Source organism: Cetorhinus maximus, chromosome 12 (genome assembly GCF_964194155.1).
Source record: "Cetorhinus maximus chromosome 12, sCetMax3.hap1.1, whole genome shotgun sequence".
NCBI lineage: Eukaryota > Metazoa > Chordata > Chondrichthyes > Lamniformes > Cetorhinidae > Cetorhinus > Cetorhinus maximus.
Window position 1 is genome coordinate 17401434 of NC_135890.1, and position 25937 is coordinate 17427370.

The window sequence follows — 25937 nt, forward strand, 5'->3', positions numbered from 1 at the left end:
ATTATACTCTGACTATAAAGTGCTACGTTTAAAGAGTTTGTTAAGGGCCACAAGTCCTCAAGTGGTGACATAATGGAAGATCGCCATCACCCCATGTACCAGACAGCAACATAATTTTTGTTTTTTTTTAAGCCGTGATATTTTTTCCCCCCAACTTTCCATTTCTCCCAACTGCACCTGAACTGCAGCAAAGTTCAAGTTCTGGAACCCAGAAATGACATGGTGCAGCATATCTGCTATTGGGGATGTGGCTCACAAGTTAACCCCTGGTCCCTAACTGATTATCTGGTTGATTTTTAGGGTCTCAGCTGAGGAAAGAAGCTAATTTTATGAACTTCTGTCCAGCCTTCGTTCAGGACAGAATGAAATCTTGTTGCTATTGTGAAACAGCTCATTGCTTTGTGCTTGGCCTGATGTTGGTGCTTTTACTATTCGTTTTTATTTCGGAGGACAGTTGTGGAGCTCAGCATCTCTGAGTCTATGGAAGTCTCCTCCCCAGAGAGTGGTGGAGGCAGGGTCATTGAATATTTTTAAGGCTGAGTTACATTATTGATTGACAAGGGAGTCAAAGGGGATAGGAGTAGGAAGGAAAGTAGAGTTGAGGCCATAATCAGATCAGCCATGATCGTATTGAATGGTGGAGCAGGCTTGCCGGGGGGGGGGGGGGGCCTGCTCCTGCTGCTAATTTGCATGTTCTTATGGTTATCGCTGTAAATGAGTGAGGGAATGCTATTGCTCATATCATATCATGGCTGTTTAGGCTGCAAGATATATCAAGGGTTGATACCATATTCAGAACTGTACCCCAGTAAGATTTTACTTCTTCAAAGGAGGAGTGAACAGCCAACATGGCTGATTTGGTAGCATTGGCGCTTCTTGAGTCAGACAGTTCAATGTCCAAGCCTCATTTCAGGACCTATGCATATGATCGAGGCAGTAACGAAGAAGTGCCGCATCACAGAGGGCTGTCCTTCAGAGATCTTTATCCTCTGGCTACCGACTCTTCTGCCAGTGTCTTTTCTGCCTGGTTAGATGAATGTTAAGTTGCAACAGGAAGACAATTAAATGAGTTTCCTGGCAAGATGAGACGAAGTGGGCAAAAAGGGCCGTGCTGATCCTAACCCACACTATGCCTTTGTGGTGGGGAATTCATCTTTTTTTAAAGTGGCATAGTCTAATTTTTTTTAAATAATAGGATTTATAATACACATGAAAACGCACACACCCATGTATATCTGTTTATATATAGATACATATTTTTATGGATGTTGAGAGACTAGAGAGACTTGTCCTTAGAGCAGAGAAGATTAAATAGAGGCGTTTAAAATTACAAGGAGTTTTGATAGAGTAAGTAGGGAGGAACTGTGTGCACTGGCAAGAGGAACAGTAACCAGAGGTGACAGATTTAATATTTGGCAAAGCAGCTGAGGAAATGAGAGGTTTTTTTAATGTCGTTATAATCTGGAAGTCACTGCCTGATAAGATGGTGGAAGTAGATTCATTACTCGCTTTCAAAAGGGAATTGGATAAATACTTGATGGGGGAACATGGAGGAAGAGCGGGGATGGGGTGTGGGGTCAGGTACTGAAGCTAATTAGATAACTTTCAAAGAGCTGGCACAGGCATGATAGGCCAGATGGCCTCCTTTTATTCAGCAAGATTGTGTGTGTATTTGTATTTGTGTACATGCAGTATATTTCTACTTGTATCACACAGTCCTGGAGAGTCTAGATGGTGACCAACATGTTTTATGTTTCTCTGCTGCAGCGAGGCTGCTGCCCATGCTGTTGCCACACTTGCAGAAGCCACCCTGCAGGGTGGAGGCCAGATTGTGCTATCGGGAGAGACTGCTGCTGCTGTAGGAGCACTGACCGGTGTTCAGGATGCCAATGGTAAGATTTGCTATTATTTCTTTCGCAATTTATCTTGAGCTGCAGTTGTGTTTTGGAGTCTGTCAATACATCCCATAGCTCCTGGTGAATTTTCTCTGTCGCTGCTACCTATTCACTTTAGAATTTCTCCTTGACCTCAGCTTCTATCCCCATCCACCCCTCCTTTGACCCCATTTCCCTAGGTGCTGGCATTGTATTCAACCTTCAAAACTAACCTCTATGGTATTTACAAACAGTTCCTTCTCTAATTACAAGGTGAGTAGGGATGAAGAATGCACATTTTCCACTCTGCATTCCAGAATATGAGATTCTTACAACACCATCCATTTTTTTTTAAATGAGCCCAGTGCCTTGGCTTCAGTGACCCTCCCTAGCAACTGGTTCCAATTGTTGATGGCCTTCTGCATAAAGAAATGCTTCTTGAGACCTGTTCTGCACTTCGACCCTGCTGTCCTGCTGCCTGAGTACATGCAAGCATTGTTCAGAGTTTGCCTTCTCGAACCTGTTACATAGCTCATCTAACTGTATAGCATCTCCTTTTTGTCAAGAGCCCTAGCTTACCTAGTCATTGCTTACAGCTCATCCATCTGGCACAGGAGATTAGCAAACCTAATGGAATAAAATAGATTTGGGGGATTTTCAAAATTCATAATTGCGTCTAAAGAATTTAAAATGCTGTGGCTATTTATTTTGTAAAATTTAGCTGCACGAACATCAGAGGCTGTCACTTTCATTTTCCAGGCCGTCCAGGACCTTTTGGTCATGAACTGATGCCTGAAGCGTTACCAGGATGAATATTTGATGACTACAAGCTGTCATGAAAGTTTTATGACCATATCATAATAATGTGATGTAAACTTCATTCATAAAATCCTTTCAGCATTGCAGCACACACAATCCATCTTGAGCGTGTCCGGCTTTTTAATCGGCCATAACTAATGAATGACGTGTAGCAGGTCCAGTAAAGATAAGTGCTTTTGGAAATTGACTTCGGGAGTAGGGACTGAAAAAAGGAGAGAAGAACGGAAAGATTAAGTGATTAGTATAACTTGTACACTAAAGAAGTTGGCATCTAGGGATTATTATGAAAGTTTATTGTGATTGTGTTTATAAAGATTGGGATGTTAATGCTAAGGATAGAGCACGTTCCTATCTGGGGCATCCTGCATCATCCTCAATGCTCCCAGGTCTGGTATAACATGATTACATGAGGAGCCTGCTTTCCCCTAACAGTAAGCCCCCGTGAAAACATTAGAAAAGCACCCGTAAAACAGTTTGACACTGTTCACACCAGCCATCCTTATACTCTAAGCAAGAGTGCCAACTAATGCCAGTTTGTTGGGGTTAAGACTGTACTGATGGAACTGGGCTGGGATTCGTAAAGCTACTTCGCATAGTATTCTTGCAACTAGCAAAGGGGAGAGACTTTGGTCCCATTAATCTGGACTGGAATGGAATTTAGGTTCCAGAGATGATGAAAAGACTGTGCTAATCCACTGTGCCATCCAGTCCTCCATTAGTGAACTTTAAATAATGTTTCTGGATGTCAATTCCTACTTGGAACTCTACACCATTAATTGGCAGTATTAAAAGTTCATTGATTCAGGATCTGGTATGCTTGCCTTAAATGTTGGAAAGCTTTCAGCTGCATCAAATTAGGAGAGAACTCCCAATGGACCATCTTATATTATTGATTATCAATCTTGCCGCTTGGCTGGAGAGGGGATAGCACCAAGCAGTCAGGGCTTCTACTTTGTATTTGTTTGATCCCCGACAGCAGAAACGCTTTAATTTATAAACTGCCTTGTCATTTGAGGTGTTTTACAAAGGGAATTGCTTTCTGAAGTAAGCACAGCAACTGTCCTGTACCACGCTGTAATAGTGCCCCACAGACAGTCACAAACTGGTTTTATTAAAAGGCCATGGCAATTCCAGGGGTAAAAGCTGGGTTTGTTGCCTCTTGCCCTTCACTGTGTCCCAGCTTTGTAGTTTTTTTGACCATGACAATTCAAAAATGTTCTCTCAGGCTTCTCCAGTGTCCCTTATATTCCCCATTGTACAGCCTTATCAACATCGTGCTTATTTTTGTCCCTTCATTTTTCACATCTATATTGCCTGCAGTCTAAGCAGTCACCTGTTGTGAGTACGAATGATGCACAGCTAATCAAATGATAGAATTGAGCGTGGTGCCTAGTCCTTTCAGTGCTCTGAACATAATTGGAACAACAACATTTAAGAGAGAAAAGAAATGAGTCTCACTTACTTTCCTTAATGTTTCCTCCCTCCCTCTGCCCTCAAAGACTTGTACTTTCCAAAAATAGCTGTCTCTCTTTGAGGCGTGTGGCCTTCTGAGCTGTTGTAAAGAGCTTTGATGCAGTCCATTATCAGTCAATAGACTAAGTGGAACAACAGCTGTCATGGGCAATTCTGCCAGGCCCTGAGAGGCAGGCGGCAGTCTGTGAATGTGGGCAATAATTGGAAATGTATGCATGTGTACTTGAAAAGTAAAGCTGATCAAAAGGTCTCAGTACAACAGGTAGGAAACAGTGAGAAAGTTTTTTGTCTGCTGAATGCTGGAGTCTTTCAGGATGTGAAGCTTTGCTTTTCCTGTGTGCTTGTATGTGTCTCTGTCTGTATGTGTGTCTATGTGCATGTGTGTGCGTGTCTGACTGTCGGTCTGTGTGCGTGTCTGTCTGTTGGTCTGTGTGAGCACATGCCTGCATATAGGCTGTAGGGACAAAGGTCATTAAGGCAGAAAATGTAACTCAGTTCACATCTAAAAATGTACCCCAACAATTTAAGCAGATTTTGACCCATGTGTCTGGGGTGAATTTCAAATTAATCCTTCTGGCACACTGCTGGTGTAGATTTCAGGAAAGCATTTGTGCCCTGGAGGCGGGGGGTTTTTGAGGGGAAAGAAGGTTCAAAAAAATGTTGCTCAGCACAAATCTTTGTTATAATCTAGTAAACATGCACCGGCAGGAAGCTAGCGCCTGTGGAAACATACACCATCAGGGAGCTAGCACCCGTGAAAACATACACCAGCAGGCAGTCAGAACCTGTGAAAACATACGCCAGTGGGATAACAACTCCTATGAGGATACACACCAGCAGGGAGCAGTTCCCATAGAGATCTCCAGCAGGGAGGTATGTTACAGTGGATGCTGGTTCCCTCCTGGTGAATAATTCCAAAGGTGCTGGATCCCTGGTGATATATGTTTTCTTGCGGCTGGCTAGTGTCAGACAAATGATGCAAGTTTAGAATTCTAATGGACCAAACCTCACTCAGTCTTACTCTATAGAATTCTAATGGACTAAATCCCTCTCACTTGCTCTGACTATAAATTTCCATCCATTCCCATTTTGTGGAGATCCACCATTACGTTTACAGTAGATATGGACACTGACAAATCTCCTCTGGAAACAGCAGTGTTTTTAGAGGTCTAATTTCCTCCTCTGCAATGTTCTTACTTCTGCTGAAGCTCAGGTGGAACTAACAGTTCATTGGGCCAAGGGCACAGAGATGCAACAGTAGATATTTTTAGAAATCTTGATCTCAGCGTAACCCAGATTTTTTGGCATGGTAGTTAATACTTTCTATCAGGATTTGAGTATGCTTACCTACTGTACAATTAAATTAAACCTGGCTACGGAGTGAAGTATTCTGTTTGGAACAGTGTCAAAAATTTTGACTGGTGTCTTTCTTTTTGCCCCCTCCCCAAATTCCTCTTCATTTCTCCCATATCACAACCACCACTAGTTAGGACAAAAAAAAAAGGGAAAATGTTGGTTGAAAAACATCTTGTTAATGGATTTGATGCTTTTGGAATAGTGCAGCACTTGATTTCATCTCGCAATCACTGCTTCTGTCAGAACATTCAGCGATAACCTGTCAAGGTCACTGCCACCTAACAGGCTGCCCAGAATCAAGTGTCTTAGGGTCCAGCATACAGATTAAATGATGTCATCACCAGTAAATGGGTGTACAGTTGCTATTTGCCTAAGACTCTTTAAAAACACGGTGACAGCAGAATTGACAAAGCTCATTAAGAAAGAAAAGGATAACGCGGCATTGAGCGTGTAGCACTGACACATGAATCAGCGACAGAGAGCTATATAAAAACCTGCTTTCCAAAAAAGAAGAGGGCAGGAAAGGAACAGCACGTTAAAGTAAAAATGAACATGTTAGTGATCTTGTGCACAGAGATTCTTTAAATCAGGGAACCTCCCATCAACTCAGCAGTTACAATAGCTTGTGTTTATTAAGAAGTCCAAGTGAAGGGCAAAATCCATAGTGTAGGACAGGACAGTTAAGCAGAGAAGACAGTGAATGAGGAAGAGGGCAACACTGATTCAAATTAAATTGAGACAAGACCGCTTCAGATTGATACAAGTGAAATGCAGATTTGAGACTGACATTTGGTACAGTGTGATCAATGTGTGGGGCAGCTTCTAGTTTGGAAGAAAAAGTCCTGGCACGTTTAAGAAGCAGCTGGAAGTTGTGATGAGGTGAGGCAAGCTATAGGTTTTTCCTGCTTGAGAGGTAGGATGATCCACATGACTTTTCTCTTTTGTATGTATGTGTGATCAGATACCAAGCTTTGATTTTAAAAGAAACTTCCAATATGTAGCCAGATGGGAGTGCTGACGCAGGTAAGAAGTTCCACTGCTCTTAGTTCCTGGGAAAGAGTGGGTTAGGGTAAGAAAAAGTGCCATAAGACTTGATTTCAGCTTTCAGGGAAAAAGAAGATTGTGCAGGATGATGTGGTTGGAGGAAGCGCAGCCTTAGAACATTGCAGGACAAGAGGACATCCCGCCCATCGCATCTCTTTGCCGGCTGACCAATTAGCCTCTCACCACTGCTTAATCCCCGTAGACCTGCAATTTTCTCTCCTTCAGCTAATTATTCGGTTGACTTTTGAAAGTTACTATGGAATCTGTTTCCAGTACTCTTTGAGGCAGTACCTTCTAGATCATAACTCACTGCCTCATTCCTTCCTATCTCTGTAATCTCTTCCAGCTCCACAAACCTCCAGATTATCTGCACTCATCTAATTCTGGTTTCTTGAGCATCCACGGTTTAATCACTCCATCATTGGTGTCTGTGTCTTCAGTTGCCTAAGCCCTAGGCTCTGGAATTCCCTCCCTACACCTCTCCGCCTTGCTTTCCTCCTTTTATGATGTTCCTTCAAACATATTTCTTTGAGCAAGCCTTTGGTCATCTTACCTAATGACTCCTTATGTAGCTCAGTGTCTTATTTTATAACATTCCTGTGAAGTACCTTGGGACATTTTATTACATTAAAGGTGCTATATAAATATAAGTTGCTTTTTTGAAATAAAATTTTCCTCATTTCTCCCTTGGTTCTATTCAAAGTCTTGCAATGTGTAAAACTCCCTTTGTAGGTTCTGGCCTTCTCCACACTGTTAGGATAATTACCACATAGTAATCATGACCATTCATAGAAAGAAAGATTTGCATTTATATAGCACCTTTGAAGACCTCTGGATGCCCTAAAGCACTTTACATCCAATGACTTACTTTGTGAAATATAGTCACTGCTGTAGAAAATGTAGCAGCCAATTTACTCCCACAAATAACAATGTGATTATGACCAGGTAATCTATTTTGTTATATGGATTGAGGGATAAATATTGGCCAGGACATGGGGGATTGACTCCCCCATCGATTTCATCGAAATCATGCCATGGGATCTTTAACGTCCACCTGAGAGCAGATTTAATACTCGTTCAGTGTCTTATCTGAAAGGTGGCAGCTCCAACAGTGCAGCACTCCCTCATACTGCACTGGCAGTGCAGCACTCTCAGTACTGCGTTAGAATGTCGGTATAGATTTTTGTGCTCAGTTCCCTGGAGTGAGACTTGAATCCATAATCTTCTGACTCAGAAATAAGATTTCTTCCAACAGGACCATGATGACACTGTGGTATTCTCTTCTCTGCTCCTCTATTAGCTGTCTGAGCATTGTTGCTTTTACAGTAAGGCCATCCTGTGCACAATTCACCGTCTTGACTTTGGCCTGCCACCTGCATTCTGTCAGAAAACAGTCTGATGTGCATACAAACTGATGGGTTCCCTACACATGCTACTGGAGCACACCTGAGGAGTTGTTCAGAAAATGCCAGGTGCTATTCCACAGGCAGCATGTGCCAACCTGTGTTATTCCAAGTAACAGCTCCCTGGGCCCCAGTTATGTAGTGTGGGGGAGGGAAGAAATCTACAATTCCTTGAGCGAACCATTTTACTCAAATTTAGTTCTTTTTCTGATCGGAATAAGGGCTTCCTGGTTTCTCTTTCCTATTCTCTGAAGGCATGGACTCCCGTGCCCAAGTTGCCATTCTTCACAAATGAGCTTGAGCAGCGAGTGTCATCAGCTTGTTTGTTATCGGGGAAATCAGCGCTGAGCCAGATTGTGGCCTATCCCACAGTCCACGTTCACCAGCTTTCAACCAGTGCTCAGTGGAGAGCGGATGCTGGTTTAGTTTGATTTTTATTCCAGTGTGACATTGTGTTTAACTACAACATCTCCAATCAACAAACCTTAGACAAAAACTTGGGATCTTCCTGGTTTGTATGGCTCAGTACCACGGCATGTGATCATCTACCCATTGAAAGAACAAAGTGTGGATATTTTTTCCTTCCACCGCCGCACCACCCCTACCTGCCCCCATTCTAGAAGAGCTCCTGTAATGTAGGTACTTTTATCCAAGTAGCCATTCATCCATGAGGTGGTTAATAGGCTATTTGACTGTAGAGCTAATTGTGTCTTCCTATCCTCACCCATCATTCAAACACACATGCACTTTTGAGGAATGCTGACATCAGCTAACTCAATACTGCATCAAACCTGTTACCTATTGACCTGTATAACTTCACACTTTTCTGGGTACTGCCTTGAGCCACTAGGACGTGCAGAGCTCCCAAAGAGCAAACTGCTCTTAACTCAAACATTGATCTTTATCTTCTGTCTCTCCCAAAAAAGTCTCCTTACTGTGCATGCACATGAATGTATGTGTGCTTGAGCATGCTTTTATGTATGTGTTATCTGCTCCTATTCTCCATTCTGTGCTGGTAACCTCTGATATGGAATGCTGAATTGTTTTTTCTTTGGGATTGAAATTCTTTAGCTGCAAACAGTTACCAGAGTTTCAAGCAAAGAAACAAAGCCAATCTCATTTATTCCATGAGTTGATGCAACTACACATCCGCCATCCTGACTCGATGTCAGCCACATCTCACATGGCATTGTGCTGATGTCATTTGGACTGGGACCCAGCTCGTTCCGGGTGTGATTTTTTTTTTCCCAGTTGATGCATTTGTCCTTTGAGCAGCCGAGGAATTGTAGATCCAATTTCAATTCCAGCGCCGGTTTTGTTGGAACTTGATCTCTGGCCTCTTCAGTGAACTGAAATGCTTGTATAGTGTAGTATGGTGCAGCTCCACACAGGGTCAAACTGGGGGAAATAACATTAGAAGCCAGATGAGTTAATGACCAGGCACTAATAAGCAATTATAACATGCGAGTGTTGGAGATGGTAATGTGGCAATTTAGGCTAAGGTCTATAGTACAGTACACTGCCCATGTTAAAAAGAATTGGAAACATTGAGCCAAATGAGATGGCCACATCAGGCTTGGATTTTAAATTCTGTAAATTGCAAGATAAAAGGGAAGAAAGTCAAAGGGGTACGAGGAGCTACAGCTCTTTATTGAAGAGGTTAAAGATTGCAAAAGTAGAAAATTCATTTCTTTCTCTGTCTCCTTCCCCACCCTGCGCACCCCCCCCCCCCCCCCACTCCCTTTTCTGAGCTTTGCATAGAAAGCTCACGTTGACCTTAGCAGCTCCTGACAGCTTGCCTTGTTCTAAGCAGCTCACGTGACCACAGTAATCTGCAGCCTGTAATCACCAGCGGAGGAGCGGCAGAACAAATCACCCTTTTGTGTCAATGCTGTAGATACTCGGCTTGAAACCCCCATTCTGGCCTTCTCTTTTATTTCCCCTCAGCTCAGTGGCAGTGGAATAAAACCAGTTGCAACAGTTAACTTTACTTTTGTTAAAAACAGATTTCAAAAATGTCTCTTAGTGGCTCCATGTGTTTATCCAGTTCAGCATTGAGCCAGGAAGGTTCCAGGTTTGATCCCTAATCTGTGCTAATGGTATTACAGTGAGATCGGTATTCCTCATTTAGGGAGAGGCAACTCGCCAAAGCTTCCATTCCCACTGACTATCTGGTGACAGCAACCCCCTTCCCCTCCGTGCCCCCCCAACCCACCTACTAAAGGAATGTGTGCATTGATATTGGGTCTGGGTGACTTCTAGCATTGAATAGCCTGGCCATACTTACCCACTGGGCAGTCATGGCCACTTAGGTGAGGTGCCTCCCCAAAGAACCACGCATCTTCAAATGGAACGGAGACAAACTTGGGGTAATAATGTAAATCTGCTTGTTGTGGTAATGGATAAACAAGTGGTACCTGGCCCTTTTTAGGTATTTTGCTGAGTATATTTAAGTGTGGCTTGGAGGCTGTAAGGAAAGCCACTTGGAGCCATCTGCAAGGCAACAACAAATTGCACTTATGTAGCTCCTTTAAATTAGTAAAATCTCCCAAGGCGCTTCACAGGAGCATTATCAAACAAAAGTTGAGCTGTGTAAGGAGATATTAGGGTAAGTGACCATAAGCTTGGTCAGAGAGGTAGTTTTTAAGGAATTAATTAAAGGAGGAGAGAGGGGTAGATGTTTGAGGAGGGAATTCCAGAGCTTAGTGTTTAGGCAGCTGCAGGCACAGCCCGCCAATGATGGAGCGATGAAAATCGGGGATGCTTGTGCTAGTGGTGCTGGTTTCAGATTGCGTGTGTCAGTGCCATTTCCATCATATTCCCCTCTCGTATTTTGCAATTCACAGTGGCCTTGTACGTTCCTGTAAAGGTTGCCGCTCCTTCCCAGTTGACCGCTGTCTGCCGCAGTTCCACGGGCAGCAAACAACAGAAAGCCCCTGGGTGCAACAAACCGGATCGAGAAATCAGTATTGGTAAAGATTCAAACCTGTGATCTTTAGTTTATTTTAAAAATGCTGAATATAAGAGGGCCCAGTCTGCATGGTATCACCCAGGTCAGAGAAGGTGCATGATGTAGGGAATGCCAACATTGAGAAAGGGGAAGAGACTGAATATTGGTGTGAAAGTGTCCAGAACAGGTCATGACCACTCCCACAAAAGTTTTCAGAAAATTGCAGGGCTATGGAGAAGGAGCAGGAGATCAGAAAAATTGGACAGCTGTTTCAAAGAGCTAGCACAGTTACAGTGGACCAAATGGTTTACTTCTGTGCTGTCAGGTTCTGCAATTCTAAATCACACAATTGACTACCTGGCAACTGAACCAATGGGAGAGCATTCCAGCAAGTTAAGTTGCTTCTAAATCTCATGGCCTAGTGAGTAAAGGCACCAACCAGTGTAGCACTCAGCATTCAATGAGTTAATTGATCACAGCCAGGATAGTGCTGTGGTAATACAAATCATGTCAGCTCCCTGGACCAAGGAACGTAAGTCAACCAGTAAAACAGTATTTTCTTAAAAGTTTACAGCACAGAAGGAGGCCATTTGACCTGTCAAATACTAATCCCACTGTTCTGCTCACTGTCTCGCTTTCCATATCCTAGTATCTTCCTGCTCCTGGTAATTGTCCAGTGCCTGCTGTCAAAGTGCAGGTGTTTAAGGCGGTTAAGATTGAGCTTAATTGAGGTGCCCCCTACGGTCAGATATCCAACCTGCACTTGTCAGGGCTCGCACATGAAGAACAGAGCCCTCAGCAAGGTACTGGGGGCGCTGCCAGCATCTGTGGAACCATCCTCCAGTGACAGTTCAAACTTTCGGGGGAGGTAGGGAGACAATCAAGGGGGAGGGGCAGCTCTGAGGAAAAGATTCAACATCCAATAGCTTTAACGCAACATGTAAGACTTGTGACATTGTTCCTAATGCGACCAGTGCATGAAAATTAAAGGAGTGGAGGCTGATTATAAAGCAGGGTGATAAAAAAAATTGTACAAATTGCATTAGGGCAGATTTTTTTTATCCATCTGTACATCTGAAAATAATTCCAAATGGAGACCAGTGATCAAGAGTAACAGATTTCAGTGTAAAAAAAAACGAAGGCGATTAGCAGAGGAGTAATTATTGTAATCGACTCGTGTGCAGATTGAGGTACCTGGTAATCTATTGCAGGGCAGCTACTGCCGGCCATAGTTTAAGATATAGGATAATGAGCTTTAGAGCACAGACGGCTGAGAGGGGCCATTTGCAACAATTAGCCCACAGCCTGGTCGCCTCACAGCAGGGGGACCGTAAGCTCTGAATGAGCTAGCACCTGCACTGTTGTCATTCGGAGTTTAGTAAAGTGTAATGGTGGAACTGTGAAATGTTTATATATAGTTAGCTATCTCCACCAAATAATTTGACAACCTTAGTCATTTTACTTTTACCAGAAAGCACTCTTAGGAACAGCGGTGGGCCCATCGAGCACTTTAGGAAGGAAACCTACTGTCCCCATGTGGTCTGATCTATCCTGACTCCAGACCAACATGGTTGACTGCTTATTACCCTCTGAAATGGTCTAGCAAGCCCTGCAGTTACACCAAACAGCTGTAGCGGTTCAAGAAACACCCCACTACCATCTTCAGAAGGCATCTAGGGATGGGCAATGTGCTGACCTTTCTGGCCACCCACATTCCAGGGATTATTTTATTTAAATCCCACATCCCATGTATTCTTATTTCTTTTGGTCACTTTTTACCCCTGTGAACTCACTTTTAAAGGCTTGTGCACCTCAACTCATTAATCCCTTTTTTTAATCCATGCTTTCGATTTAATTAAACAGAAATTCTCAAACCTTTCTCTGTCTCGCCACTAAATTCCATATTAAGACAGCTTTTTCCTAAATATTTTTTCTTCACCCAGTTGATAAGGCTTTGTTGGGGACAGTCCAAGGTTTGTGTTGGCAGTGCTTTACCTCCCTTTGGCGCTGCCACTCAGTAGGAAAAAGATTGAGAATCCTCCTAATTTGACTTGAATCTTAGCTGCTACTCTTAGAGAAAAGTGCTAATTCTGTGCGCATCCATGTGAGGGATGTCAGTTTTTGGAAATGAATCCTGAACTACTACTATTACCTCCCAGTGTTGGAGCCCTGCAGTCACATATAGGGCTGCACTTATTGTCATGGCTTGCACATGAAGAACAACCCCTTCGATTAGACATAGCATGAAGTTCCAGCCTGCCCTAGTAATGTGCCTGACCACCAACCTCAGAAGAGCACTACATATATATATGTGACATTTTTCCATTTCCCCCACCCAATAGGGGTTGTTTTCGAATAACCTCTTTATAGTCAGCAGACAGCATGAGCTGAATTTAAATTCATTCCCAGTGTTGAAAGGCCATTGTCCATCTGCTAAGTTACTCAGGTTTGTTTTTTTAATTCTCCTAACAGCCATTCTCTTATGTTATAGAACTAACTGCAGAAGTGAAATTCCTTCAACACCACTGCAACAAGTGTCAATCCCAGCCTACTACTGCTTTCAACTCATCTCACATTTCAACCCATCAAAAGAGGGGACTTCTATGCATTCTGGCCCAAGCCTAGAAGTGCAGTTTTAAAGGGGTTCCAAGAACCGAGAGATCTAGGGTTGTTTGCGCACAAATCTTTGAAGACGGCAGGAAAGGTTAACAAAGTTAATGAAGCATATGGGATCCTGGATTTATAAACAAGACACATAGAGTTAAAAAAAGACCAGGACATTATGCTAAATCTAAATAAAACACTAGTTTGGCCCTGGAACACCCTGTCCAATTCTGGCATCACACTTTAGGAAGGATGTGAAGGCTTTGGAGAGGGTACAAAAGAAATTTACTGGAATGATCCCAGGAATGAGGGATTGCAGTTGCTTTGATAGACTGGAGAAGCTGGGTCGTTCTCCTTGCAGAGAAGACCACAGGGAGTTTTGATAGTGTTTAAAATCATGAAGGGTTTAGATGGAGCTAGCAGAGAGAAACTATTACCAATGGCTGAAGGGTTGATAACCAGAGGGCACGGATTTAAGGTGATTGGCAAAAGAACCAGAGACAATATGAGGAAAAGCTTTCTTATGCAATGAGTGGTTTGGATTTGGAATGCACTGCCTGTCAGGGTGATGGATACAAATTCTGTAGTAGTCTTCAAAAAGGAATTGGTTAAACACTTGGAGAAAAAATTGCAGGAAATTGGGGGAAGTGGGATTTGCTGGATTTCTCTTTTAAAGAACCAGTGCAGACTCGATGGGGCGCATATCCCTGTTCTCTGCTATGCTGTTTTAGGATGCTATGAAACAAAGGGGTAGCACACATGCTTACTCAGTCACCCAGAAAAGCATCCTGGCAGCTGAGAGCCTGCTGAGATTCCTCCATGTTGTGTGCATGTGTTTGAAGGGATGATTTTGATGCTGACAATTGCAGAGTTGCCCAACAATGTCTTTAAACATGGTTCTGTGGGGTAGAGAGAACTTTTTATTTTGACGCATCAATTTTCTTCTCTTTACCTCTGCTCAAAAATATTGGCTCTTGCTAAAGGCATCCAGATGCACCAGTATCTCATCCATGCAGCCATCCTTTTCATGTGCCCATAGGACATCTCAACCGAACCCACTTCTGTCAATGGGTCCACTCCCAAAGGGTTCACGGAGACAATCAAGAGAAGTGCTTCTGGTTGATTCCTCCACTGTAACCCAATGACTCTGTAACTGCTGAGGTCAGTTGTAAAGCTCCATTCTGCTGCTGTAGCTGAGACAGACTTGGCTTGGAAACTTGCTCTGTATGACTTGCTAATCACCATCTTAACCATCTAAGCCATAGCAGGTGGTTTCTTTTCTGTACAACCGGCAGTCTGTTACTGGCCAAAGTGCCAATGAGGACTAAGCTGGTTAAAGCACTGAATAGCTGAGCCACTAAGATCAATTCCCCCTCCTGTGCAGAGATAGCTGATCTTAGCCCAGTTGGTGGTGGGGACATTAATGTTGGCCCCAACACCTTTTAGCTGCGAAGAGAGGGGCTAACTAGGGTTTACTTTGTATCTGATCTGTGCCATACCAATACGGTAGTGTTTGATAGGATGTTGTTGAGGGGTTTTACTCAGTACCCAAGGAATGATCCCGTGGTCGGGTGTATAACTATACACCAGGAATGCTTTGGCACTCTCGAGGGGAGTTGGTGAGGGGCGGCTGAGGAAGTCAGTGGGGGGAAGGAAGGGACAAGAGACTTCGATTGGTGAGGTTTTCCTGGTATTAGACTCCTGATCAATAGTAAGTGACTTATTCTGCTCCCCGCTGTGTACACACAGCACACTGGAGAAACTTAGATAGAAAATCTCACTCCAGGATAGCAGCTACAGCCCAATCCACTTATTTGCAAATCTGATATCTTACAAGCAGCTTCCTAATGAGGCACATCTTTCCCAAAGGCCCAATTTGCTCCAGATCCAGGCCAGGTACTGATAGCCAATCCAACTGATTGGCTGCCAGAGGTGGCTTTCCGGTCTGACAGTCTGCAAGTGAGCCTGGACTCTGCTGAGACGGTGGTTTGGGTGTTGCAGCTAGAAAGGAAAGAATCAGCCTGACCTGATTGCTATTACTATCCAGCTGTTTTCCAGCTGAAAGTTGCCTGCACACGTGTGCAAGAACAGATATTAGATAAGGACGGGCTGTGATGCACTCATAGTCGAAAAACCCCCTGTTGCAACTCATTATCTAGGCTTTATTGAGAAAAATGGCCACACAACCACCTTGCCTAAAGGGCACCTGCTGCCTACAAAACTGTACCCCAGGCAGAGTTAATAACAGCAGGAGAGGAGTGAAGGAAAATCTTCTACTTTCTGATTTCAAATGTCTCCTGCAATACCATGGTCCCATCCCCCTCCAGTGATTAGCCTCAACCACTGTCTTGTTAAGAAGCAACTAGTGACATCTGTAGAAGCTTTGTTGCTGAGCAATGTTATTGTGTGATTGGGTTTAATAAAAGTACTACGTCCAAGTCAGCCTTGGAGTGGAGTAATGAGCTTAAGTCTGTAGCTCATGACGAAACAGCCAGCAGCCCTTCACTATTCACAGCCTGGCATGTTTCCATGCTCCTTGGGCAGTCAGCCTAAACTGCTCTTCTCGTAAGGGATTCTAAAACTAGGGGTCATAAATATAAGATCCAATGGGGAAATTATCCTTCTTTATCCAGAGAGTGGTTAGAGTGTGGACACTCTGCTGCAAGAAGTAGTTGAGGCAAATAGCATAGATACATTTAAGGGGAAGCTAAATAAATGCATGAGGGAGAAAGGAATAGAAGATTATGCTGATGGGGTTAGATGAAGAAGGTGGGAGGAGGTTCATGTGGAGCGTAAATACTGACATAGACCATTTGGACCAAATAGGCTGTTTCTGTGCTCTACATTCTCTGCAATTCATGTAATTTCACTTATCCATGGTTGTAATTTATACTTCTAAGTAATGTCTATGGTATTAACTGCCAAAGGTAACTATTCATCTCACCTTTCACTGTCATCAGCTCGTTCACAATGTAGAATTACATGGAATGTGTCTGTAAATAACACCTCTGCAGTGATTCATCCTCCATTGCTTCCCTTTTAATGTTTTGTTTTAAGGAATCAAAGAAACATACAGTGCAGAAGGAGGGCATTGAGCCCATTATGCCTGTGCTGGCTCTTTGAGGGAGCAGCCATGTTTCGTCCTACATTCCTGCTTTTTGTCCATAACCTTGTAAGTTCCTCATCCTCAAGTACTTGCCCAACTCCCTTTTAAAATTATTTATTAAAATCAGTATCCATTGCCTTTTCAGGCAGAGCTTCCAGATCCCAAAGACTCTGAGTGGCAATACTGCTCCTCATCTTCCCTCTACATCTTTTACCAATAAATTTAAATCTGTGAACTCTGGCTATTGACCTACTTGTCAGTGGGAATAGTTTTTCTCTATTTGCTCTATCAAAACCTCTCATCATCTTGAAAACCTCTATCCCTTAACCTTCTCTATTCCAAGAAGCACAATCCTCACTTTTCCAACCTCTCCTCATAACTGATATCCCTCATCCCTGGTAAGCCTCCTCTCTTATGATTTCTAAGGCCTTTATACCTTTCCTGTAGTGTGGTGCCCTGAACTGTCCACAAGTTGTTGTATAAATCCTTTTCTTCTTTTTCTGATGGCCCTGTGAAATGTGGGGCCTGAGGTGCAATCGTAGGTGCAGCCTTTGCAATCTCAGGGAAGCCAGCAGCAGGAGTATCTCAGCCCCTGCTGCCCTGCATCATGTTATCTGTGCACAAGTGTCAGTTAATAGCCTGCAGCGTCAGATCCTCTTCATTTCTTCTGAGAGCTTTGATTTGGGTGCATGTTTGTGGGGGATGGGAGGAATGATGGAGCTTTATATTTTTTGATATAATTTGAAAGCTTGTCAACCCATGTCAGAGTGAAGATGTAAAGATTAGCTTAATTAGAGGTTGGTTCTAGACGTATAGACATGAGCACCAAAGAAAAACCTCCGTCTGTTTACAAATTAATCATCAATTATATAACCAGTAGGATTAACTCTACTTTGCTAAATCATTCAGATGGCTAAGTCCTTCGAATCTTTCAAAATAAATTAAAAAAAAAAAAATCTTGGCACAGTAAAGCCTTGCAGACCTGGCTCAGCTGCAGAGGGTCAGCTAACGTTATTAAATGGGGAAAGATTTTTTAAATATTGGAGTTTTTAAGCCTTTGCCTATTTTCCTTTGTGTTTGCCACATAAACACCCCTGTGATAGTCCAGCGAGTAAAAAAAACAAGTTCTGACTTGAATTTATATAGCACCTTTCACGACCTCCAAAAGCCCAAAGTGCTTTATGGCCAATGACGTACTTTGAGAAGCTAAACTACACAGACAAGCAGGTTCAGTGTTAGCTGCTCTCAGCCAGTGGAGTAGCAAGGGGGGTGTGTCACTGAACTTACCCGAGTTTTGTGGATGAATGTGGGAAATCATCCAAGATTCCCACCCCGCTCTCATTTAATAGTATTCTGCTGGAAGGTTGCATGTGTAGACGGTTAAAAATAGGACTTTGTTTTGATGCCTCAGTGGCTGAATACACTGTTAACACTCACTGTCCTGCATGCAGCATAGCCATTTGGATGAGGGGGAAGAATGCATCTTTTGCCCAGGAGCCTTGGGTCAATAAAGTACAAATAATAAACTACAAAGAAGTGAATCCTGTATGTTTTAATGTGCCCGTGCATCTATACAGCTCCCCTCTCCTCCGGAAGGCATCAACAGTTTATCGGTGTGCAGTTCCACAGTCAGCTGCCCTCCAGTCCCTCAACCAACTGCCTATTCCTCATGTTTGAGCCTTCATGTTGAGTGCCAGCAGCCTGCCTGACCTCGGCAGAGTTATTCCTGTGATACTGGCCTTGCCCAGGCTTCCAGGCGAATTGTCATCAGAAGCAGGTTGGCTTCTGCCGTCCCTAACACGGAGACCAATTGTAGCACCTGGCTGCGTGAACTTAATGCAAAACACACCAGGCTTGGAACTCACCAACCTGCAATCAAGACCAGTACAGCCAACTCTTCTCGACTGTATTATAACTAATTTTACACTGGAAGAAGATTTCCTCTGTTCATTAAAAGCAGAAAAGGTGCTAATAATGGTATAAATAAATTTTATTACAAATAGGCACCAGAGGAAATCTTTCTATGTGTTCAGGGTCCATCAGCAACTTCCATCTACGAAAGGGTGCAGATCAACCATGATCAAATCGAATGGCGGAGCAGACCCAACGGGCTGAATAGCCTCGCAGTATTCCTAGGTGTATAGTGAGGGATAACCGGAAAGTTTGTGATTCCCTTAGCCCCCTCCCTCCCACTCTGCTTTCTCCACTTCAGAGAGATAATGCCCTGATTCAAAATGAGCAAGCATCAAATAAGGCTGGAGATTAGAAGAATTCCTTTCCTCTCCCTTCCCCATAAATAACTTGGAGCAGATTCCCAGCAAAAGCCATTAATGCTACATAAATTAGTTTGGAAAGTACCTAGCTAGCATGCAAGCTAGAAAATATCCCAAGATGCTCCACAGAAAAGAACAAGGCACCAAGCAGAAATGGAGGAGTTAGAGGTGACCACAGGCAGGGAGAGAGCTTGCAAGATGGAGGATTTTAGGGAGAGAGTTCCTGAACATAGAGCCAAGATGACTGAAAACTTTGTTATTACAGCTAGGGGGAAGAATGCGCGGGAAGACAGAGCAGAGGGCTTGGCTTAGGACAGAATGTTAGAGGAGAGTGTGGGAAGGTCATGCAGGAAATATCTGGGTGAGAGTGGAGATTAAAGGATAGGTTGCTGCGACCAAACATCCCATGATCAGATGCTCTTTGTCAGACTGGGGTTTGAATGGGGAGCATGTTTGTGAAGGGCAGACCACGAAGGTTAATAGTCAATGTGGGAATGAAAGAATAATCAGCAGTGTTGCTTGGTTGCCTTGGGAATCGGGAAATATTTTTACCAAACTATCCCTCATGTGATTTAGCATGTTGGATAAAACCCATGATTGTGTGTGGTGGGTTGTGAAAGGAGAGGTCTTGATGGGATCGTGTGTCCTTGTCTCAATTTATCCTTTGCAGCCCTATAACTTTGAGCCACAATGATGCTGGAGTGTTGTATACTTGACTGAGCAGAATTCCAAATAACATTTACTTTCAGGTTCCGCTTCCCTATGAAGAAGAGTGTGTTTGGTTTTTCAATGTGGTGATGGGGGAGGAAAATCTGAGCGGCGCTGGTACTTACTCTCAAAATAAATGTCTTGGCCAGTCAACCTTAGAACATAACTCAAAGTTGTTGGCCTAAATGGAGGTATCTACAGACTGGGCTGCTTCACCTAAAAGGACATGGTATTGATGTTGAGGGTTGTGGGTGGAGTTTGTGGGGAAGGTGTCTCTGCATAATTAACTAACTGACTCTTTTGTTTCCTTCATTCCCAGGCCTGGTGCAGATCCCAGTGAGTATGTACCAGACCGTCGTCACCAGCCTGGCTCAGGGTAACAGACCTGTGCAGGTTGCAATGGCCCCTGTTACCACTCGGATGACGGAAATCCAGTCATCTGGCGTAACCGTGGAAGGACAAGCAGTGGAGGTGGTGACACTGGAACAATGAGAGATAACCGATGAACAAAGCAACTTTTCTGTCCTTCGGAAGTCTGACGTTGCAGTACTGCAGTCAGATGTCTAGTGTGTTAACAGGTGGTCATGAAAATAAAAACACCCTGTGTGGGTTTAGTGTTGGGGAGAGAAATGATAGAGGAAAGACTTCTCATCTCTTATATTACCTTCAGAGAGATTTCTAGCTCTTGTATTTACTGTTTTATATTGGAGGGGGAAGAAAAATCAAACCTATTTGTATAAGTTTCTCTGTATTTATGCACAAAGTGTTTGTGTCTGTGACTGAAGATGGAGGCCTTGTTTATTAGTGGTCTCAATCGGGATCTTTATCATTGTGGTTCTGGTAGTTTGGATTGGCTATGGAGTTTTGGGAGGGTGGGGTGTCTCTGCAACTTCCATCTGAATAAAAATTGACGCAGGACCTGAACCCCAATCCTTTTAAAAGCTACAGCCTGGCTGGTGTGTAGACTTTGACTTTATTGCTCTTTCACTTATTTTAAATATTACAAGTTAAAGCAGAAGAATTTTATATCCCCAGTCACTGTTGTGATCCACCTCACTGTCTTTGAGCACAAGGGGAGGCGGAATATGAGCCAGAGTTTCCCCTCTCAATCTCTATCCAGCTTGAGCGCATGTGTGTTCATGTCCAGATACATATGTGTTGCTGTGTGAGGGCAGGACCAGGCTCTGCTTGAATCTCCCCCTTCTCCCCCCACCACCACTCCCCCCTCTCCCCCAACTGAAGTGAGGTACAAGAAGTCAGAAGACACCAATTTGAACCTTTAGGAGAAGAGGAAAGGATAAAACTGATAGGCAATAAGTGAATTGAGGTATAAAGACGATTGGGCTCCACCTGCCCCACCCACCAAAGCAAACTGGACCAGGGACCCATCGGGTAAACTGGGAGTTATTTTTAATCATTTTAATTTTTTATGCGTTTTATTCATTTCCTATTAAATCCAGAAGCCGTGGGTGTAAAGTCTGAGTTTCAGCCGTACCTTGATTCAGCTGCGAAATTTGTGACTGTAAACCAACATTGAGTAGAGCAGTACTACTTTGCCAGGCTTTGGACATGAGCTTCAGACTAGGATTCCCACAGCAGGGCAGTGGGGGTGGGAATGCAGCATGGGTGCAATGAATCGCTTTAAGGCTGCAATTCACTCAGTTTCACCATGTCCACTTGACAAGCAGTCATGAAACATTTTTAATGAATTTGTTTTGTACTAACTTTAGACCACTTGGGTAATCGCAATGTAACAACAGCAAATTTCATTTGCATGGGGCTCTTAATGTAGTAAAATGCCCTAAGGAATAGAAAGTAGGCTCAGTTTAAAAGAAACAGTGCCTATTGCTTCTGTCCAAGTCGAATGTTTTCTCCCTTGTACCTATGGTTTGGGGAATTTTAACCACATATGGCATCATTCATGCCATTGAATTAAGTTGTTTTATTCTACAAAATTAACCCGCATGTAAGTGCTATAAATGCTACCATTGTTCAATGTTATTTGGATGCGAGAGGTATTTTACCTTTTCCATTAATAAGCTTTATTTGAACTGAATGAATTTAAAGACATTCCAGATCCCAGTATTGTGTTCTAGGCCTTGTTCCTGTTGGCGTTCTGAAGGAAAGCTTTACCTTTTGGAGTTTCTCTTCCTGGAGTGTGGACAGAAACAAATAAATAAAATTGTAAGTGGAGCTCATGGACGAGGTTTAAATAAGATTTATATGATATTAGAGTTGGGCTTCGTTTGGCATTATTCAAAGGAGCTCATCTAAAGGGAGTAGGGGAGGTTAAAATAGTTAACTGGGCCAGAGCGGGAATCTGTTGCACTCACATCCTGACAAGATAAAACACAGTTATATTGTGTGCTGTAGATGCTGGCACCTGTACTATTTATATACCAGACTAGAGGAAACATGGCGCAGTGATTAATTTGCCTCTATAGTTATGTGTAAGTGAAGAGAGCTCAATAAAGTTAAAATACTGCAGGGCCAGGCACCCCTTAAACTGCTTCAGTATTTCTTGTCATTGACCTTTCCTGGTCTGGTTTACAGCCATGTTTCGTACACGGCAATGTTGTCACTTGGGTTACTTAAGAATGCTTGGCCCAGCATTTTGTTAAAAAAAATCACACTTAAGCCAATACGCTTTTAATGTTTGTGCCAGTCTGTTTCTTGTGGGCTGCCCTTAATTCATCACTTCCACCACCAGTATCAGACCTGTGCCATAGCAGCACTTTGCCTTAGTGTTGTACAGTTTAGAACCCTCTCCAGACACCATCTGAGTTTGGAAGGATAGAAGATCTGCAGTGGTACTTTTGTGTTTCAGGATAGGTAATATGGAAGTTTCCCACAACCACCATTGAGCTTCTCTAAAATCCCGGTGATAACATTGCTTTGTATTTACTTTCCCCACCCCTTCCCTCCCCTCCCATGTTGCTCTGATTTAATCCTATCCAGCTCACACCCAACACTGGGGCAAGTGGGAGACAGGATTGTGATTCCCCCAACTGATAAGATGAGTGATGGATGGAGCCAAAATGACTCTTGCAACAACCACTATAGTATTAGCTAAATTCCTTGCAGAAGCTGTTGATTTGGATGGACGTGTGGTTGGGATGCAGGGAAAGGTCACGGGAACAGTTTGTTTGCCACATAAAATGAATCTGGTGATTCCAGCTACTGTAAGAAGAAATTCTATCCAGCAAGTTAGAATAGATTGGAAATCCTTCCTGCTTTGGACACCTAAGCTTTATATGGGGAAGGCGGGGGAGGTTAAGTTGCCATTGTCCTTCATATTTTGTCTAGTTAGTAAAGTGGACCAATGGATGCTCCAGATGGTGGCCAGTGTGGTCTAAGGGGACACATTGCAAAGATTGAATCTTCATATAGATACGAATACTGTATATATAATAAAAAAAAGTTCTTTTAAGTGCTGAAGGTGACTGCAGGTCTTAAAAGTACTGTGGTTTGTTTGCTACCATATTTATTCCCCTTTGATGCTCTGAAAATGTATTTGAATGAAGTAATTTGCATTTGATTTTGTTTTATATGTTGCTTTTTCTTTTGTTTTGGAATTGTGATTTGCTATCTAAACATCGCAGGCTTTTTTGGGCATAGCGAGCTCATGGTGTGTAATAAAGATGTGAATAATCCTGGTAAGTTGGAGGCTGCTGGACTATGCCTCTATTATTACAGCCAAACAATGGTCCTTACAGTGACTTCAATGCACAGGGAGGGAAGGGGGAATTTGTTAAGAGACCTATAGCATCATAATACAGGTACCCAGTCCATAATGATCACTATTATGACAACAGGGCTTATCCATTGGGCTAGAGGACAGAACACTTTGTAGGGCATCAGAAAAAGCAACCCATATTCAAAGTTTATTCACTAACCTGAAAATGCCATAATTATACTCCCTTCTCTCCCCCACTTCCTTCATTTGTATTTAACTTCCTCTTCCTCCCTTTCTTACCCCCTTTCATTTCCATTTCCTCCTCCATATATACTTCATCATCCCTTCCCCTCTCTAGCTCCTTTGCACCCCATTTTCTCTCTGCATCCTTACATGCCCTTCTCCAACTCTTCATATATCTCTATCTCACGCCAATATTCGCTTTTCCTATCTCTTCACCCCTTTCTCTTACATCTCTTTCATGCTATTACTAGAAATGCACTTGAGCAGATGATTTGTAGATTTGATACTATACGTTCAGCTTGCATCAAATGTATTTAATGCGAGGTAGACCATTGATTAGTGCCTTCACATTTATTGGCAAACATACACAGTCACTCGGACCAGAACAAGCACAGGTTTTATTTTCTCTTGAAAATGAATTTTGGCCTCAATCCTCTGTGTCTACTCACCCCAAAGTTAAACTATCACTGCTTGGACCAAGGTTCATGTAAAGCCTTTCACAAATTGCAGTTTTCTTGGCTTTTGAGGTCCTACACAAATCAATCTTCGTTAATCTCAATGTGGACTCCTTGTGAACATAGGCAAATAACACAATGTATTGAAATTGGTATTTGACAATTTCCTTCACTGGTACAAGGGATGGAAGTGTCAGAATGATACTTTTCTGCAATTGGGGTTGGAAAAGAAAAACAGATTTGCACTTCAAAATGCTTTAATGACAGTGAAGTATGATAGACCATTGGAAAACTTTGCACCTGACCGGGATGTCCCTGGGCTGGGAGTGGTTCAAACCAATATGATGTGTAACGAATGGAAGAATTGTGCCAACATCCTCTGCTATGGCACAAAAATTCTCCTTTGAGATATCAGAGACTTTTGGAGTTTGAATTCCCGGTTGAGAGTAAAATCCTACCAAGAGTAAGTGGCAGAATTGTCCACTAACCACACTAAACCATCCTCTCTTAATTAAGGTGGTATGAGATCAGTCAGTGGTGATGCTGGAACCTTTCTACTATCCAAAGACTTCATACAAGTAAACCAGAGCTTGAAACACTTGAGTCAATCTTTAAAATTTCAAGAGGAGCGCAAAAGAGTATTTTTAATACAAAACTCGAGAAAGGGATTGCTGTATGATCTTCTGGACTGCTTTCAGAGAGAGGCTCAGAGGAATATTCCAGATTATTGTTTCCCTTATTGGCCATGCGATTTTGTCTTCTTTTGCCTATCCCAAGAGATTGCATGGCTGTGGGACAGTGAGGAGTTAAGAAGTGTCTGGTCATGACTCCAATCATCATGAGTGTGGGACAAGCTTGATGGACCAGCTGGCCATGTCGCCTGTCACTTTTGCATGCACTGCTTCCTGGAGCATTCCTTTACCAATTTTCCTGTATTGTATCGTCTCCTGAAGGTATTGTTTCATTGTTGAGGGATAGTTTCAAAAGGTGCTCTCCACTACTTCATGCAAGTGTCCATTCTTCATGGATGAGCCTCACCAATGAGTGAGTGGCCTAAGCTGATTGTAGGAGGCATCGCAGCTGAGCCCCATACTGTCCTTTCACGCGTGCTTCAAGAGCAATACCAACATTTTGCATTTATCTAGTGCTTTTAACCTATTAAAACACCTCAAGGCACTTCACAAGAGCATTATCAAACAAAATTTTGCATCAAGTCATATTAGATATTAGGACAGGTGACCAAAAGCATAGTCAAATCGATAAGTTTAAAGGAGCAGAGAGAAGTGGAGATGCTTAGGGAGGACAATCTAGGGCCTAGGCAGCTGAAGACAGCCCTCAGCAATAGGGTGATCAAAATTGAGGATATGTAAAATGCCAGAATTGGAGGAGTGCAGAGCTCTTGAGGATTTTACGGCTGAAGGAAGTTACGGAGATGGGGGTCAGGTGATCAGATCAGCCATGATCTTATTGAATGGCGGAGCAGGCTTGAGGAGCCGAGTGGCCCACTCCAGCTCCTAATTTGTATGTTTGTATGGTGGAAAGTTTTGAAAACAAGGTTGAGAATTTTATAATTGAGTTGCTGGATTGGGACTCAATGTAGGTCAGTGGGCGTGGTGGTTGAGTGGGACTTGGTGTGAGTAAGGACACGGGCAGCAGAGTTTTGGATGTGTCAAATTTATGGAGGGTGGAAAATGAGAAACTAGCCAGGAGAGCATTGGTAAAGTCAAAACTAGAGGTTAAAAAAGGATGAGGTAGGGGTGGAGATAGCTGATGTTACAGATGTGGAATTAGGCAGTTTTCATGCTGGAGCGGATTTGTGGTTAAAAGTTCATAGTCAAATGGGCACCAATAATGCAAACAGTCTGATTCAGTCTCAGACAGGGATATGTGTGGCATGGGAATGGCAGAGAAGATAGTGTCATTGAGAAGGAACTCTGCCATTAACCCATGGTC

At 43.0% G+C, this 25937-nt stretch overlaps 1 protein-coding gene across 6 annotated transcripts in view; it reads left to right on the forward strand.

Annotated features, from left to right (window-relative positions):
* Nucleotides 1–23274, forward strand: part of nrf1 (nuclear respiratory factor 1) — a 60864-nt gene extending 37590 nt beyond the window's left edge. For 5 of the 6 annotated variants that reach the window (XM_078553068.1, XM_078553072.1, XM_078553069.1 and 2 more), the window contains exons 10-12: nucleotides 1768–1892; nucleotides 10816–10941; nucleotides 19930–23274. In XM_078553068.1, coding sequence (XP_078409194.1) covers nucleotides 1768–1892; nucleotides 10816–10941; nucleotides 19930–20102 — 424 coding nt within the window. In that variant the 3' untranslated portion in view covers nucleotides 20103–23274. The remainder of the gene's footprint in view (nucleotides 1–1767; nucleotides 1893–10815; nucleotides 10942–19929) is intronic. The other variant, XM_078553073.1, reaches the window with a different exon arrangement.
* The last annotated feature ends 2663 nt before the right edge of the window (nucleotides 23275–25937 follow it).